The sequence below is a fragment of the Prinia subflava genome, chromosome 9 (genome assembly GCF_021018805.1).
Source record: "Prinia subflava isolate CZ2003 ecotype Zambia chromosome 9, Cam_Psub_1.2, whole genome shotgun sequence".
NCBI lineage: Eukaryota > Metazoa > Chordata > Aves > Passeriformes > Cisticolidae > Prinia > Prinia subflava.
The window spans coordinates 20,556,037-20,569,481 of NC_086255.1; the positions used below are offsets into that span (position 1 = coordinate 20,556,037).

Here is a 13,445-nt window from a genome sequence, read left to right on the forward strand (position 1 = left end):
CACTCCTTTTTCTTCAGAAGTCTTTCCTCCTTCCATCCTGCCTACAGCTCTGCCAAATTTTGTTAAGACACCAAAGTGATGAAACCACAGATATGTAAAAGGAAAGGAAATAAACTGTGGAAAGTACAAAATACAAAACTTGTTCATGAGTTTGTACAAGTGTCTCTTGCAAGCCTCATGACTTCTCATAATCAGTATCTACTGGGCAATTAAGTTCCACTTCCACTGAGAGTCTTGCAGTAGGCATTTAACTTTATTCACTCTTCTTCGCAAATAACTTTGCTTTTGAGTTATAAAGCCCTGGTTTTCCTCTGTCCTATCTCAATCTTCTCCTGGAGAGAAGACATGGCCTGTGACCAGGCCCTTCTAAACTCCTGAGACATGCAATAGAGAGCAAATGCTGACCCTGAAGCTACCAAAAATCCCTTGGCAGCAGAACCGGTCCTGTTTCATCCCTGCCACTCCCTGAGCATGTGCATTTCCCATCCCTGCTGGCAGGTCCAGCATTGAGGTCAGATGGAAGATATGGTAGAAGTGCCATGCTAGAGATTTTCTAAGGTCTTCCTTAAGGCAGGGCATATAACAAGGTTTGAAGGTTGATTTTACCTGAAACTTCACTTCAGCTCTTGTGCCAGTCATCAGCCAGATCAGTGAATCTAGATACTGGAAATTATCCCATGCATTTCTGCTTTCCTAAGAGTCATTTAATGATCATAAAGATAATGCAGCTGAGAGGCTACTTGGAACACCAAAACAAACTTATTTGGAGCTGGCTTGGATATCTTTCTATTAAACCCCATTTTCAGTCCAGTCCAGTGTCAACTCATTTACCTATCTGGGCAGTACAAATATTTAGACCAAAGGAATTTGATAGCTTTAAAGCAGCACAGCAAACATGTCAGAAATTCTGATCCATAGCTGTCACCAGTCTGATTGAAACAGTGTGACACCACAGCCCAAGTCACTGCTCCTGGGGGCCTTCTAGATGTACTTAAGAAGTGTAGTATTTCAGTAAAATCTGAATATATGACAAATGGCAGGAAAAGGGAAATTTGAATCTTGCTGTATTTTCTGTCAGTGAACACAACAAAGGTTTTTGGTTCTTGGATCTGGAAAACAAGTATGAACCTGCAGGTTTTAAGGAGAAAATGAGGAACGGGGGCCATCTGCACAACTTGGTCAAAGGTTCAGGGAGAGGAAAACTGATCACACTTCTCAGGAAACAAAAATATAAAAGAGGAAACACAGTTGCTCTAGGAATTTTTTCCAGAAGGAAATATTGAGGAAGGCCTAGAGACCCCTCCTTGGGAGCATGGAGGAGGAAGCAGAGGTGCTGTCCAGGCCTGCGGAGCCCTACTCTTCCTGCATCCAGGCTCTTCCCTGCTCTCCCTGCTGAATCAAACCATGATCTATTTCTTCCTTTATTATGTGTAAGGTTGGTGTATTAAAATTAATTGAGTAAATGTTCCAGAGTGCTTTTAAAATTTGGGTTATTTCCCCCTCTGCAGAATTGACTCTTTAGGATAAGTTTAGTTGATAGCCACTCCTCTGAAATGGAGAGAGTGCCGTGGAGATTCTACCCTGATACTTTCTGCCGTTTCTTAGAGGGTCTAAGAAATTGAGGGTTTACTTGTGATGTTGATATATTAAGTCGCCACAGAATGTGAGACAAATTTCTCTCCTGAAATCCAGAAAGGCTTACTCTTTACCTATGTTCACTCATGGACTTGAACAAGAACTGTTTCTCTTGACTCAGTTCCTGCCATTGTGAACTCAGTGTGCTTTCTGCAAATGTGAGATCTGTTCTGATGTGAGCCTGAAGATCTGAACAGAAAGGAATAGAGGATGTAAGCAGACAGTACGTAAATAAAGGTATGGTTATACCACAGACTTGACACAGATAGAAAATGGGGAGGGAAGAAGAAAGCTGAGCCATACTCTCACCAGTTGTTACATGGCAAACATAAAAAGGTAGTCTCCTTAAGCTCTGAATTGTCAAGCTATGAAAACATTTCTCTTGAGGGAATTTCAGGTCAACTCCTCTTACCTGACCTCTAAAGAAACTGCTCCTCATGAGGTACACAGCCTGTGGAGACCTACCTCACCTTAGTCACCTGCACTACCTGAAGCTAAACCCTATGAATACACCCACAAATATTATGTATTGTTTTGCTGTTATTCCCTGCATTGCTGTAACATCACAGCATAATGTGAACAAAATCACACTTAACTGGGCCAGGAAAGCCTATCTATTGTGCTGGGTCTGCATTCTTAGACATCTGTCACTTCAAATCCTCATCTCATGAAATGAGCTGCTTTGAATACTTCTTTGGGAGACAGAAATTAGAAGAAAACCATGACCAGTTTCTCACAAGCAGAAGATTGCTCAGGGCCAAGGGAGCGTAAGTAATTTGGAGGAGATGAGTTTAGCACCCGCTGTAAGCCCCGTGTCCTAACAGATTCCAGCTGGCATGAGAACCTCGCCCCAGTGTCCTGTGTTTCAGCTGAAGACAGCTCTCTGAAAACACACCCAGGACTTCAAGCGGACATTCTGACCCAATACTCCCTCCCAGCGGGCTGTGTTTAACCCACACCTGAAAGAATTTAATCCTCTGTAATTCAAAGATCACTCGTGCTTCTCTCATTATGCCTAGCACCATATGAATAAAATACACCACATTTGCCTGTATCTCCAGGCATGCTTCACAGTCCTTCTGTGGTAATTGCTAATGCATATACACATACATGTTATCATTGCTATCACTCTGTCATGTCTCCAGGCGTGTTTCTAGACATTCTTTTCATAGCTCTCACTCATATTTCTCTTTTTCATTTATAAATATCCCTAAGGAATTGCTGACTGCCGCGGGGAAGCCAAGGAGCCCCTTCCAGAAATCTTCCCCCGTACAAAGCCGTTTGCTCGGCCTGACCGTACCCCCCTTCCCCGAAACTGTAAAGCAGCAAATAGAATTTCCTCCTTGAGTCACCCGGGCGCTGTGTGTGCAGCGCGGCGGTGCCCAGGGGCGGTGCGGGGCCGCCCCAGGGCGGCAGCGGCGGCGGCCCCGCCCCGGCCCGGCCTTTATAGGGCGCGGGCCGCGCTGCGCCCCGGCAGCGCCGCAGCTCCGCCGCCCGGCACCGCCGCCCCGCCGCCGGTAAGTGCCATGCCTTGGAAACCCGGCCACTGCCGCGTCCCAATCGATCGGGAGGGAGCGACTGCTCTTAGAATTACACTGAAATTTAGAAAAAGAAAAGCGCTGCTGTGGTGCAGTATCGCAGCAGCGGGGAAGGTCATTTCTAGTTGCCACAGTGTGTCAGAATTTTTAAAGGAGTCAGCAGTACTGCTGGTTGTGGTGCAGAGGCTGGGCCCGTGAAACTAATTATGGTAACCAAGAATAAATTGTTTACATTGCTGCCAAAAATGCTAAAAATACTTGTCATAATGTTTAAGGGACGTATAGCTGCTGAAATCTCATCTGAATCTGAATAGCATGCACAGCCACGTACCTGGGGCACGATTTGCTTTCTTGCATTATGGCACCTGCTTACAAGCAAAGGTTGCATCTGCATTAGCATTTTCATTTGCATAATGTCTATTTTCCAAATGAATTTAGTGATCTTCTCTATAGCCCATGTTTTGGGTCACACCACTGAGTGTGTGAATGTAATGCGTGTTAGGAGTGTTCAGGAATGAGCTATAGGGTATTTGCACTCCATTTCTTCCAAATGAAGTCAAACTGGAGGGTGCAATCCATGTATCAGCAGCCATTCAGTCTGCAGGACCAAACTGGAATTAGTCCAGTGTAGAAACCTGAAGCAGGTACAGTGTGGAGCAGCACCAGCTCAGTTCTGTACATCCTGTTCTATTGCGTTGCCTTTTTTTTTTTTTTTTCTAATTTAAATATATCAGAGATTTCCATCAAGTTTTACAGTTTTCTAGAAGTGAGAATGCTTTAAAAAATACTCCCATGACTTACATTCCAATTTTTTAAAAAGGCATATAGGACTTTATTGTAGCCTCCCATTGTAGTTACAAGATAACTATTTACCATTGGTAAGACTGCTTTGCATGCTTAGCTACAAGATCCAGCTGCATGCAAGTAATATTGTAAATACTCTAATACTGTGAATAAGTGAGGCAGTATCACCAGCAGACTTTGAAGAATTGGCAGTGGTCAGAGGCAGGTGGCCAGGCTTACCTAAACGCTGAGCTGCAACAAGATGCAGCTGATAGCTAGAGAGGTACTGAAAAAAGGAACTTTCATATCCTGAAGCTGCATGCTCAGTGCTTTTGTTGATGGTAGCAATGGCCAGTTAAATAGGTACAAACAGTTGGACATCAGCTGAATTCCTCTGCCAATTTCCAGCTTTGAATCCATACTGCAAAAATGGAGTATGGATTTTCCCAAGTTCTCTTTCCCTTCTTCATTTACACACTTAAAAAAAGATATGGTTGTATTGCTGCCTGTACAAAAAGACCTTCAAAGTATAACCTGTAATTTAATATATGGCAATAATAAGCAGATATTCCACTGCAAGTAAATGCTTAACTCTTCATCAGTCGTGTTGTAATTTATTCTGAAACCAATTGAAGATAACAGAAACAAGAAAGCTGACCCTACAAGCTACAGCATGACACTAAATTCCTCTTTTATTTTCAGAATCAAATAACAGAAGAAGAATCAAAGATAAAAGAACAAAGGGAGAAGTTAACTAACAACATGAAGTTACTCATCTTCCTCACAGTAACCTTGGGCACACTTGTCACGGGACTAGAGTCTGTAAGTTTTAAGTATATAAAAGCCTAATCTTATTTCATAGAGAAAGGCATACCTAGCCTGCAAAGCAGAGGGAATACCGTGAAGGACAGAACAAGAATCCATTGCTGAATAAATTTTCTGGCTTTTATTCTATGGCACAAATGTGAAGCACCAAGGTCACCAAAATGACTGGGGCAATTGATGCATGTTGCATCTTTGCTGCACTGCTTGGTGGATAGGGTGAGGTTTCCTTCCCTGCTTTAGGGACAGTGACCACTAAGAGCTGCTTAGGTTCTTAGAGCATAAATAATTACAATGTTGATCTGAGGCAGAGGCACAGCTCAGTGGGACTTTTCTGAACTTGGTTTTTTTGGGGTTTTTTTTTGGTGGTTTTTGTTTGTATGAGATGGGATTGGTTTTCCTTCCCCATTCTGCTTTGCTTAGTTAGAGCTCCACTTCCCTTTTATATCCAGATTCCACACAGCAGGTAGCTACATGCAAAAACTTAAACTGTTGATGGTATGCAGTAGAGAACAGAGTAGGGAAAAGATTACCAAACCACATAAAAGGAACTGCCTCCTTAAAAATCCTTTTTTTTCTTTTCCTGTAGGTTTATAGCTGGAAGTACTACAAGCTATATAAACGCAGATCAGAGTACAAGGGTAAGCATCTGCCTGTTCTATTTGAACCTAGAAAGAACTTATTATCCTGTACTTATGCCTTCATACAAGAAGAGAGACTTTGAATAATATGAAATGCCTAAAACTTAGTTTTCAATTACATTTCACCTCTGCATTCAAATGTTTTGCCTATAATTAGTGATGTCTTTTACTTACAGAATGCCCTTGTTTGAATGGAGGAACATGCATTACCTATTATTTCTTTAGTGGAATTGGCCGTTGCATATGTCCAGACGGATACACTGGGATTCACTGTGAGCTAGGTAGAGTATCTCCTTCCTTAATGCTAACTAAATTGATTGGAAAGGTCTAAAAGATAGTCAAAGAATTAATATGAAATGCCAAGTGGAAGTAGTCCCCAGAAATATGACTGGATAGCTTTTAGCAGTTTATGTTAACAGACCAAATGAGGAGAAGGAAGTAAAAGTTGGTGCAAAATCACAATCACTAATTTTTCTTGTCCCTGTCTCCTCACTAAGGCTGCTTACCTCAACCTTACTTTTAGTGTGGGGCAGAAAAAATGAACTAGTTTGTGAGTGTTCAGAAACAGAAGAACTTATCAGATTGTGAAGTTCACTTAAACTGTTAAAGAATTAATATGCATGCTTTAAAGTGTAAGATACCTGATGCTCAAAATTCATACAGAGCAAATTTAATAACAATATCTAGTTAGTCTAGATTTTGCATCTGTTTTTGAGTGTAATACAAGAACCTTTTTCCTTATTGGAAAGATTTGTCCATGTCTGTCACAGAACAATTATAAACATGAACATGCTGCTAATAAAATATTTATTTTCTCAGACACTGACAGCACATGCTATACTGAAAATGGAGAGGACTACAGAGGGATGGCAACAGAAGACAAATGTCTGCCATGGAACTCGCCCTCACTAATCAGGAGGGGTCGTTACCATGCTTACTCAGAGAACGCTTTGCAGCTTGGGCTGGGCAAACACAGCTACTGCAGGTAAGAAAAGCATCACTCTTCCTGTGATAACTTTTATTATCACAGCCCCAGGGGTGCTTCAGTGAGATACATGTTTTTAAAAAATAACATTACAGGGCTGAATTATTGACTAAAAATATTTGAAATGTGACTTTCCAAAGCATTTTTCTCCCTGGCGTGTCTTGCAACAAAACATTTTGGGTTTTCTCAGAACACCTGGAATTTTAAGATACTATGACTTTTTAAAACTGTCTTTATGAAAAGAGCACTCTTATGTTTTAGAAACCCAAATGGAAGGAACAGGCCCTGGTGTTACACCAAAAGGGGATCTACCATTCAAGAAACACCTTGCAACATAGAGAAGTGTGGTAAGTAATACTAGTTTCAACACAATTGGTGCTTTGTTTGTTTAATTTTATTCCTAATAGCACAAGGTTGGAGATTATTTGTAAGAACATCTGAACAAAATTCTTCTTTTCCCAGGGCCTACGTGTGGTCAAAGGAGTATCAGCAGGACCTTCAAGATTGTTGGTGGAAGGCAGGCAGAGGTGGAGTCCCAGCCGTGGATCGCTGGCATCTTCCAAACCGTGAGGGGCATGGACCACTTCCTGTGCGGCGGCAGCCTCATTGACCCGTGCTGGGTGCTCACAGCAGCGCACTGCTTCCACACTCCGTAAGTTTCCAGCTCCATGGGTTTCTCATTTGCAACTTTCTTTAAGAGATTTCTTGGTGCGATGCTCACTGAGCAACCTTTGGAATGCACCACAGTAAAAATGTTCCTTTGATTGAACAAAACAAGAGCAGCAAAAGAAACATTAAGCCTCTAGGAGCCCACATCTAGCAGAATGAACTAGCAAGATGTGGACAATTGGGTGGGATGCAGTTTTAAATATTTAGTGTATATTGCTGCCAGGATTTAATTTTTACCTTAGTCATTCCCCAAACTTTGTAATTGTACTGATGGTGATGAGCTGTCTAATGCATCTATGGGTGTTTTTTGTTGACTTTTCTGTGGAAAGCTGATCCTTTTGGCAGCCTGCAGAGGATTCTTAGTGTCAACACCTTGCATTAGTAGCAACCAGTTAAGCGTGTTTCAAAGTGTCTGAACATCTATCTTAATCCCTTCAAATGGAAAATTAGGATGCATTCCTTCAGAATATTGGATCAACTTTCAAAGCTGACTAAATTTTACTTTTTCTTATCAGCATCAAAATAAATATGAAACAGAGCTGAGACTGGATCTCAGCTGTTGACCTTACTCTCAGAAATCACTAGTCTTCATCAATCTCTCTATTCTCACTCAGGTCAAGAAGACCAATAAACAAATCTGTCTACAAAGTCTTCCTTGGAAAGTCCATACTGAATGTTACTGATGATAAGGAACAAGTATTCATGGTTGACGAGATCATCTCTCACCCTGACTTTACAGATGACACAGGTGGCAATGAGAATGATATTGGTAAGTGTCATCTTAATATGGGCCTTTAAAACACTGGGATAGGTGAAGGCTACATAATTGTGGCATATATCTTCTAAAAGAAGTAGAACCAGAGCTGGGAAGAAGGGGAACAGGGACAGCCTGAAAATCAGGCCTGTGCTGATGGGTTTTGCACTTGTGTAAGTTTGGGTTGTGGTACGTATCAGATGCATTGCCTGGTGGGCAGTCTGTGCACCTGTGAAGACATGGCTTTTCCATAAGCACTGCTGGCAGCATTCCATTTCTGCTGTTTTATTATGTGCCTAGAGATCACACTATAGTAAATGATGAAAAAATGCAGGCACAGTAGGTTTTGCCATATAGCATGGGAATGCCATATCAGGCACCTCATTAGCTGAAGGTTATCCTGAATTAATTCAGATTTTTATGGAAGTCTGGGTTTCACAAGCCTATTCCTAAAGCAACCACTTCAGAGAGGGTTTTTTGCAACTTGCACGGAACAGACTTGCCACTCTTGCACTCGACATTTAGAACTCCATCACCCCTTCCACCTTCCTCCAGCTGCTGCTAAAATAAAGAAAATCCAAGAATATCTTTGTAAGCCATTCAGGGTAGTGTGTGCCACCCTCTACAGCCAGTTAGAAAGTTGGTATTTTAAAACATCTAAAGATGAGCTTGCAGAAGACTCTTCTGCCTGAGCTATCAGCCCCTCTCCTTTGAGGAAGCAAGCTCAAGTTGGAACATTTGTCAATTTTAGTGTTGGGAAACAAATGTTGTTGTTATTAAGTAATGACTCATTCCAAAAGCAATGAGAGGAGCCATGTGCAACCAGAACAAAATATAATTGCAACTATTCCCATTAACTGTACCCAATACTTCTATTGTCACTCTTGAGGGGGAAAACTTGCTTTACAAATCTAACTGTATCTTTTCTGACTTGGTTCATAGCTTTGATAAGGATAAGGACGACTTCTGGACAGTGTGCAGTAGAATCCAAGTATGTCAGAACAGTCTGCTTGCCGGAGAGGAACCTTTACTTGAAAGAGAACACTCACTGTGAAATAGCTGGCTATGGAAAACAGGATTTTTGTAAGTGAATGACTTCTCTTCCCTAAGTTGGTGTTCCACAATGGTGGGAATATGATGATTTTTACCCTGTGATCTGTGAAGTATTAAAAGAAGATTGCTTTCTATTGTATGCATTCCATGTGCATCTCTTGAAGATGATCTTTGCTATCATCTTCTCTAGTTGCCTACAGCATCTCCTATCTGATGCTTCTCTCATTTGTCAACCATACTAAGTAAGCCAAGGTGTAAAACACGATTTTTATCATGCTTGATGTGATGAGGAGCAGAAAAAATTTAAAGCTGTGTAGGAAGATTAGCAAAGGATTCCATTTGTGCAGAAATTACATAAAAAATTATTAAACTATTTGTCCCTAAAAACTAATCTTTATAGTTTGTATTTGGAACATTTGTTTTTCTCTTTGAAACTTATTTATTAACAGTAAGGTGGAGTTAAGAACCTCAGTGGGAATTGGAATGGTTATGCTAATTCAAGTGCAGAAATTCTGGGGGGGTTCTTGCTTTTGTGTCTTGGAGGGTGAAAAAATGAATTTTTTTTTTTTTTTTTGCAGATGACATCTTCTATGCTCAAAGACTGATGTCAGCCACTGTGAACTTAATATCGCAGACAAAATGCAAATATGAATACTATGACAGTATTAGAGTTACTGACAACATGGTCTGTGCTGGGGATCCCACATGGCAGATTGATGCCTGCAAGGTAAAATTTGTTTCATTTCTAAATAATATCAAATACACATATACTACTATATAGCAGCATCTTGTAATTCTACTAGTCACAAGAGTCTCTAATGTAACTGGAAATTACTGTGTCAAGTGGAGTTGACCTGTAGTGTGGCCAAACATCTGGAATAAAGTTGGAACCCAGAGTTAGGTTTTACCCCCTCTAGGCCTTCCTTTGGAGGTGCAAGAAGTGCAGTATCTTAGCAACTGTTTTTCCTCAAGGCCTTATTTTCAATCTACTCAAGCAATAACTAATAGACATCCATCAGAGCTATATAGCAACTGTTCTAATCTCAGCTTGCCTATTAACTGTAGCTTTGCAAGGGTGGATTACAGGGGACACTGAGCTCCTCCAGGTTCCTCAAAACTAGATTTATTTCCCTGCACCTTACTGGGCAGAGTAGCCATAGGAGCCACTGAAAAGAACAAGCGTCCTCAAGTGTAAAAGTACCTTATGCACAGGGAGACAGCTGATTCTGTGATGAAGAATTGGGTGTGTTGGCCTTGACCTTGTAGCACTAGTCTGATATCTGTGCTTATAAACCTAGGACGGGATGGGGGGTTGTTTTCCAAGGTAACTATTCTCCTGGTAGCCGGATCGAGGGAACTAGAGAACTTCTGAGCTTTAAAGACTGTTGAAGTCACAGCAGATGCCAAACCTTCTGTTCTATCTAAGCAATGTTCTCAAAGATCAAAGCTTTAGCTCATAGGTACTTACTAGCTTGTTTAACTCTAGAAAAACAATAATCACAGGCTCCATCTGCAGAAAATGACCTAATATGTTCTCTTTCTGTTGTCAGGGAGATTCCGGTGGCCCCATGGTCTGTGAGCACAATGGCAGGATGATGGTTTATGGCATTGTCAGCTGGGGAGATGGCTGTGCAAAGGAAAACAAGCCTGGTGTTTACACCAGAGTTACTCAATACCTTAACTGGATCGACTCCAGCATGAATGGGTTACTTGCCAAGAGTCGTTTTCTTCCTGAACCAAAGTGACCTTTTTTCTACAGCTGGACTGAAATGAACAAAATTCAGCCTATACTGACAACAGCAGGACAGTGAGGACCTGAATGTCATAAGAGGCTTTCATTTTGAATGCTTGTGTGGTCAGTCACTCACATCAGTGTTCCTGAGGCATGAGGCAGAGAGATGGTTGATATATTATCTTACTACTTTGAATTACCTGGAAATCACTCAGTGGGAAGCTAAAATATTTAACATTTAAATGAGTATTCCCATGCACGATACTATGCATAGCAAGTTAGCTGTCTACTTCATTTATCAACCAGCATTTGTTCTGGAAATGTTGATACAGTTTGAACTTACTAAACTCAAGTATTCATTTTATACATGACCTGAGTCTAAAATCTCCCCTCATCTTGTACTGAATAATACTAAGTCTCAAGTCCCACAAACCTAACCTGTTAAGACCAGTACTGAGAGAGTGATCAGACTTGGCATCAAAAAGTGGGGGAAAAAAAAAAAAAGCAGTAGCTGAGTCAGCATTACAAACTCTTAATGTATTTCACTTAAGAACTGTGCTGCAAGAAGGCAGACTGGAAACTCAGTGGACTTCCAGGTCACCTGTGAAGGTGTCTGAGTCCCCTGGAAAGTCTGATTATGCAACCACTCTACATGTACCTATGCACCCTGGAGAAGATTTAAGGACTTGGCATTTGTTGAATGCTGCAGGCACCAAAAGTCAGAAGTTTATTTCCATTCATTTAACTGATACTATATGGACATGATTTTTTTTGTCTCAAGACTTATTCTGGCTTTATTTTTAAACTTGTCTTTGTTTTGTAGATTTTAATTATTTGTATGAGGGCTGGAACCTCAAGCTTTATTTATTTTTACTCTGTTTAACTTATTGTTTGTATTATGGATGTTAAATATCATTAAAAAAACCTTTCTTCTTATGTGTTTGTTTCTCCACTTGGGAAAATAGAAGGGTATGACTCAAAAGAGAATTGTAATTATGAAGTTCTAATCTGACTGTAATCTTCCTTACTAAAACATGAACTCTGTGATTAGTGAAGTATTTGATATGCATAAGCTAAATTCTCTTTTTCCAAAAAGCACATGGGCTGTTTGTGAAAATACTACAGCTTTAGCTTAGTGTAGTCTGGGTATATGAACCTTGCACACTGGTGATGGAATGAGAGGAAGAACCTTGATGAAGTCTGGTGCTTAAGACTCAAGACTGAACTAGGTAACATCTCCAGTCTTTGCAGTGTTGTTATTAAGTCGTGTCCTTATCCTTCAGCCCTCTTTCTATAAGATAGGTGGGACAGTACTTCCCTTTTCCCACAGATCTCTGCCTGCCTCTGCATTGTCAGGAGCTAGAGTTGACAAGTGTGTGACTGGACTGTGACTAATGCCCTGACAGCCCCGTGGGGGACAGGGACACCAGGCACTACTGAAACATGAAATGATTGCTGACAGTGCTGGGTGTCAAACTGCTAGGCAAGAGAATTTGGGGTTGGGATCTGCAAAGAAATTTATTAGCAGCGTTAACCACTGTGTGTGGTAGAGCTATTTGGGGCAAGTTTGTGGACTCCTGATTTAAGTTTGTGCAGGGAGTTGGTTGCAATTACATCGTTTCTGGAGAATGAGTTAGAGATCAGGAGAGACTGGAGACTGTGAAAAGAAAAGCACCTCCTCACTGCTTCTTTTGACAGCACCTACCAGGACCACTTGACCAGTGCTGGCAGAAAATATTTCAGGCCCAAGTATGCAATGGTAATACAGTTCTAGACAAAAATATACTAGATTTTAAGCATGTCTCTTGGCATGCTATAAATTTCTTACTTCAGTATTCCACTTTAATACTTATCAAAATACTTAAATCAATGAATCTCCTGTAGGTGGAGAATATAAATACCTTCATGGCCATTGCATATAAATTTCATTACAATGAACAGCACATTTGTCATCAACTTCTCCAGGCTTTTTCTATGAAGAGATAAAATTTAAATTTCAACTTATTTCCAACATTAAAAGCAAGAATGAAAAAGGAGTGATAAGTAAAACTTGTGTTTAGGTTTCCTTGAGTTTGAGGTCTAAGACACTCTAAGCAAAGTATACATAAAGACAGGATCTTGAAAGCAGAGAGCATTTAGATGCTGTTTGGGTGTGCAATCTTATTTGCTCTTTAGTTTATATTGGATAAGTTATTCCAACAAAGATTAAATCTTTAGAGAAACATACATACACCTCTGCTCTGGCTGCTCTACCATTTTATATAGCCTCTTTCCAAGTTCTCTGCACGAGTTTGGCCTCACAGATACAGTATCAGCTGCCTCGCTAGTTATCAGAGCCTGGGAAAATGAAGGGCAAGGATGAGAGCACAGTTTTGCAAAATTTCCTCTTCATGCAACAGAATCCACAGGAAATATTCTCTTTCTGTGTTACAGAGAGTGAGCTGGTGTTGAGATGCTGGTGAAGATGGAGAGAAACAGCCTAGAGAACTTTGCATGGGGGCTGGCAAACACCCCTGCAGAATGACAAGAGCATGACCAGAGAGAGAATGGTTTTGGAAGATATTAGATATCTGCTGGGTACAATCATACATGCAAGACAAAATTCAACATGATAAAGCTACTCTTAGTTAATATGGTTCATTGACTTCAGGTATTTGCTGGCAATAGAGAGGAGCAGAATAGGAGTCCACCAAGTATTTAGAAACAGCTCAGAGGTGGGCATCAGCCCAAGTGAAGAGATCATACTCTTGGAAGCCTTAGAAGCATGACTAACATGATCTCAAGTTCCTACTTATCTTCAATCCTTCCACAGAAGAAACATCAAATGAAGAGG

The 13,445-nt window shown here is 40.9% G+C and overlaps 1 protein-coding gene across 1 annotated transcript; it reads left to right on the plus strand.

The window, feature by feature from the left end:
• Positions 1 to 3,032: 3,032 nt before the first annotated feature.
• Positions 3,033 to 11,548, plus strand: PLAU (plasminogen activator, urokinase). The gene is made up of 11 exons (XM_063405879.1): positions 3,033 to 3,152; positions 4,659 to 4,778; positions 5,368 to 5,419; positions 5,596 to 5,700; positions 6,239 to 6,404; positions 6,666 to 6,751; positions 6,867 to 7,056; positions 7,688 to 7,842; positions 8,770 to 8,910; positions 9,459 to 9,607; positions 10,431 to 11,548. The coding sequence occupies exons 2-11, from the start codon at positions 4,719 to 4,721 to the stop codon at positions 10,623 to 10,625; spliced, it is 1,299 nt and encodes a 432-aa protein (XP_063261949.1). The 5' UTR covers positions 3,033 to 3,152; positions 4,659 to 4,718; the 3' UTR covers positions 10,626 to 11,548.
• Positions 11,549 to 13,445: the final 1,897 nt, after the last annotated feature.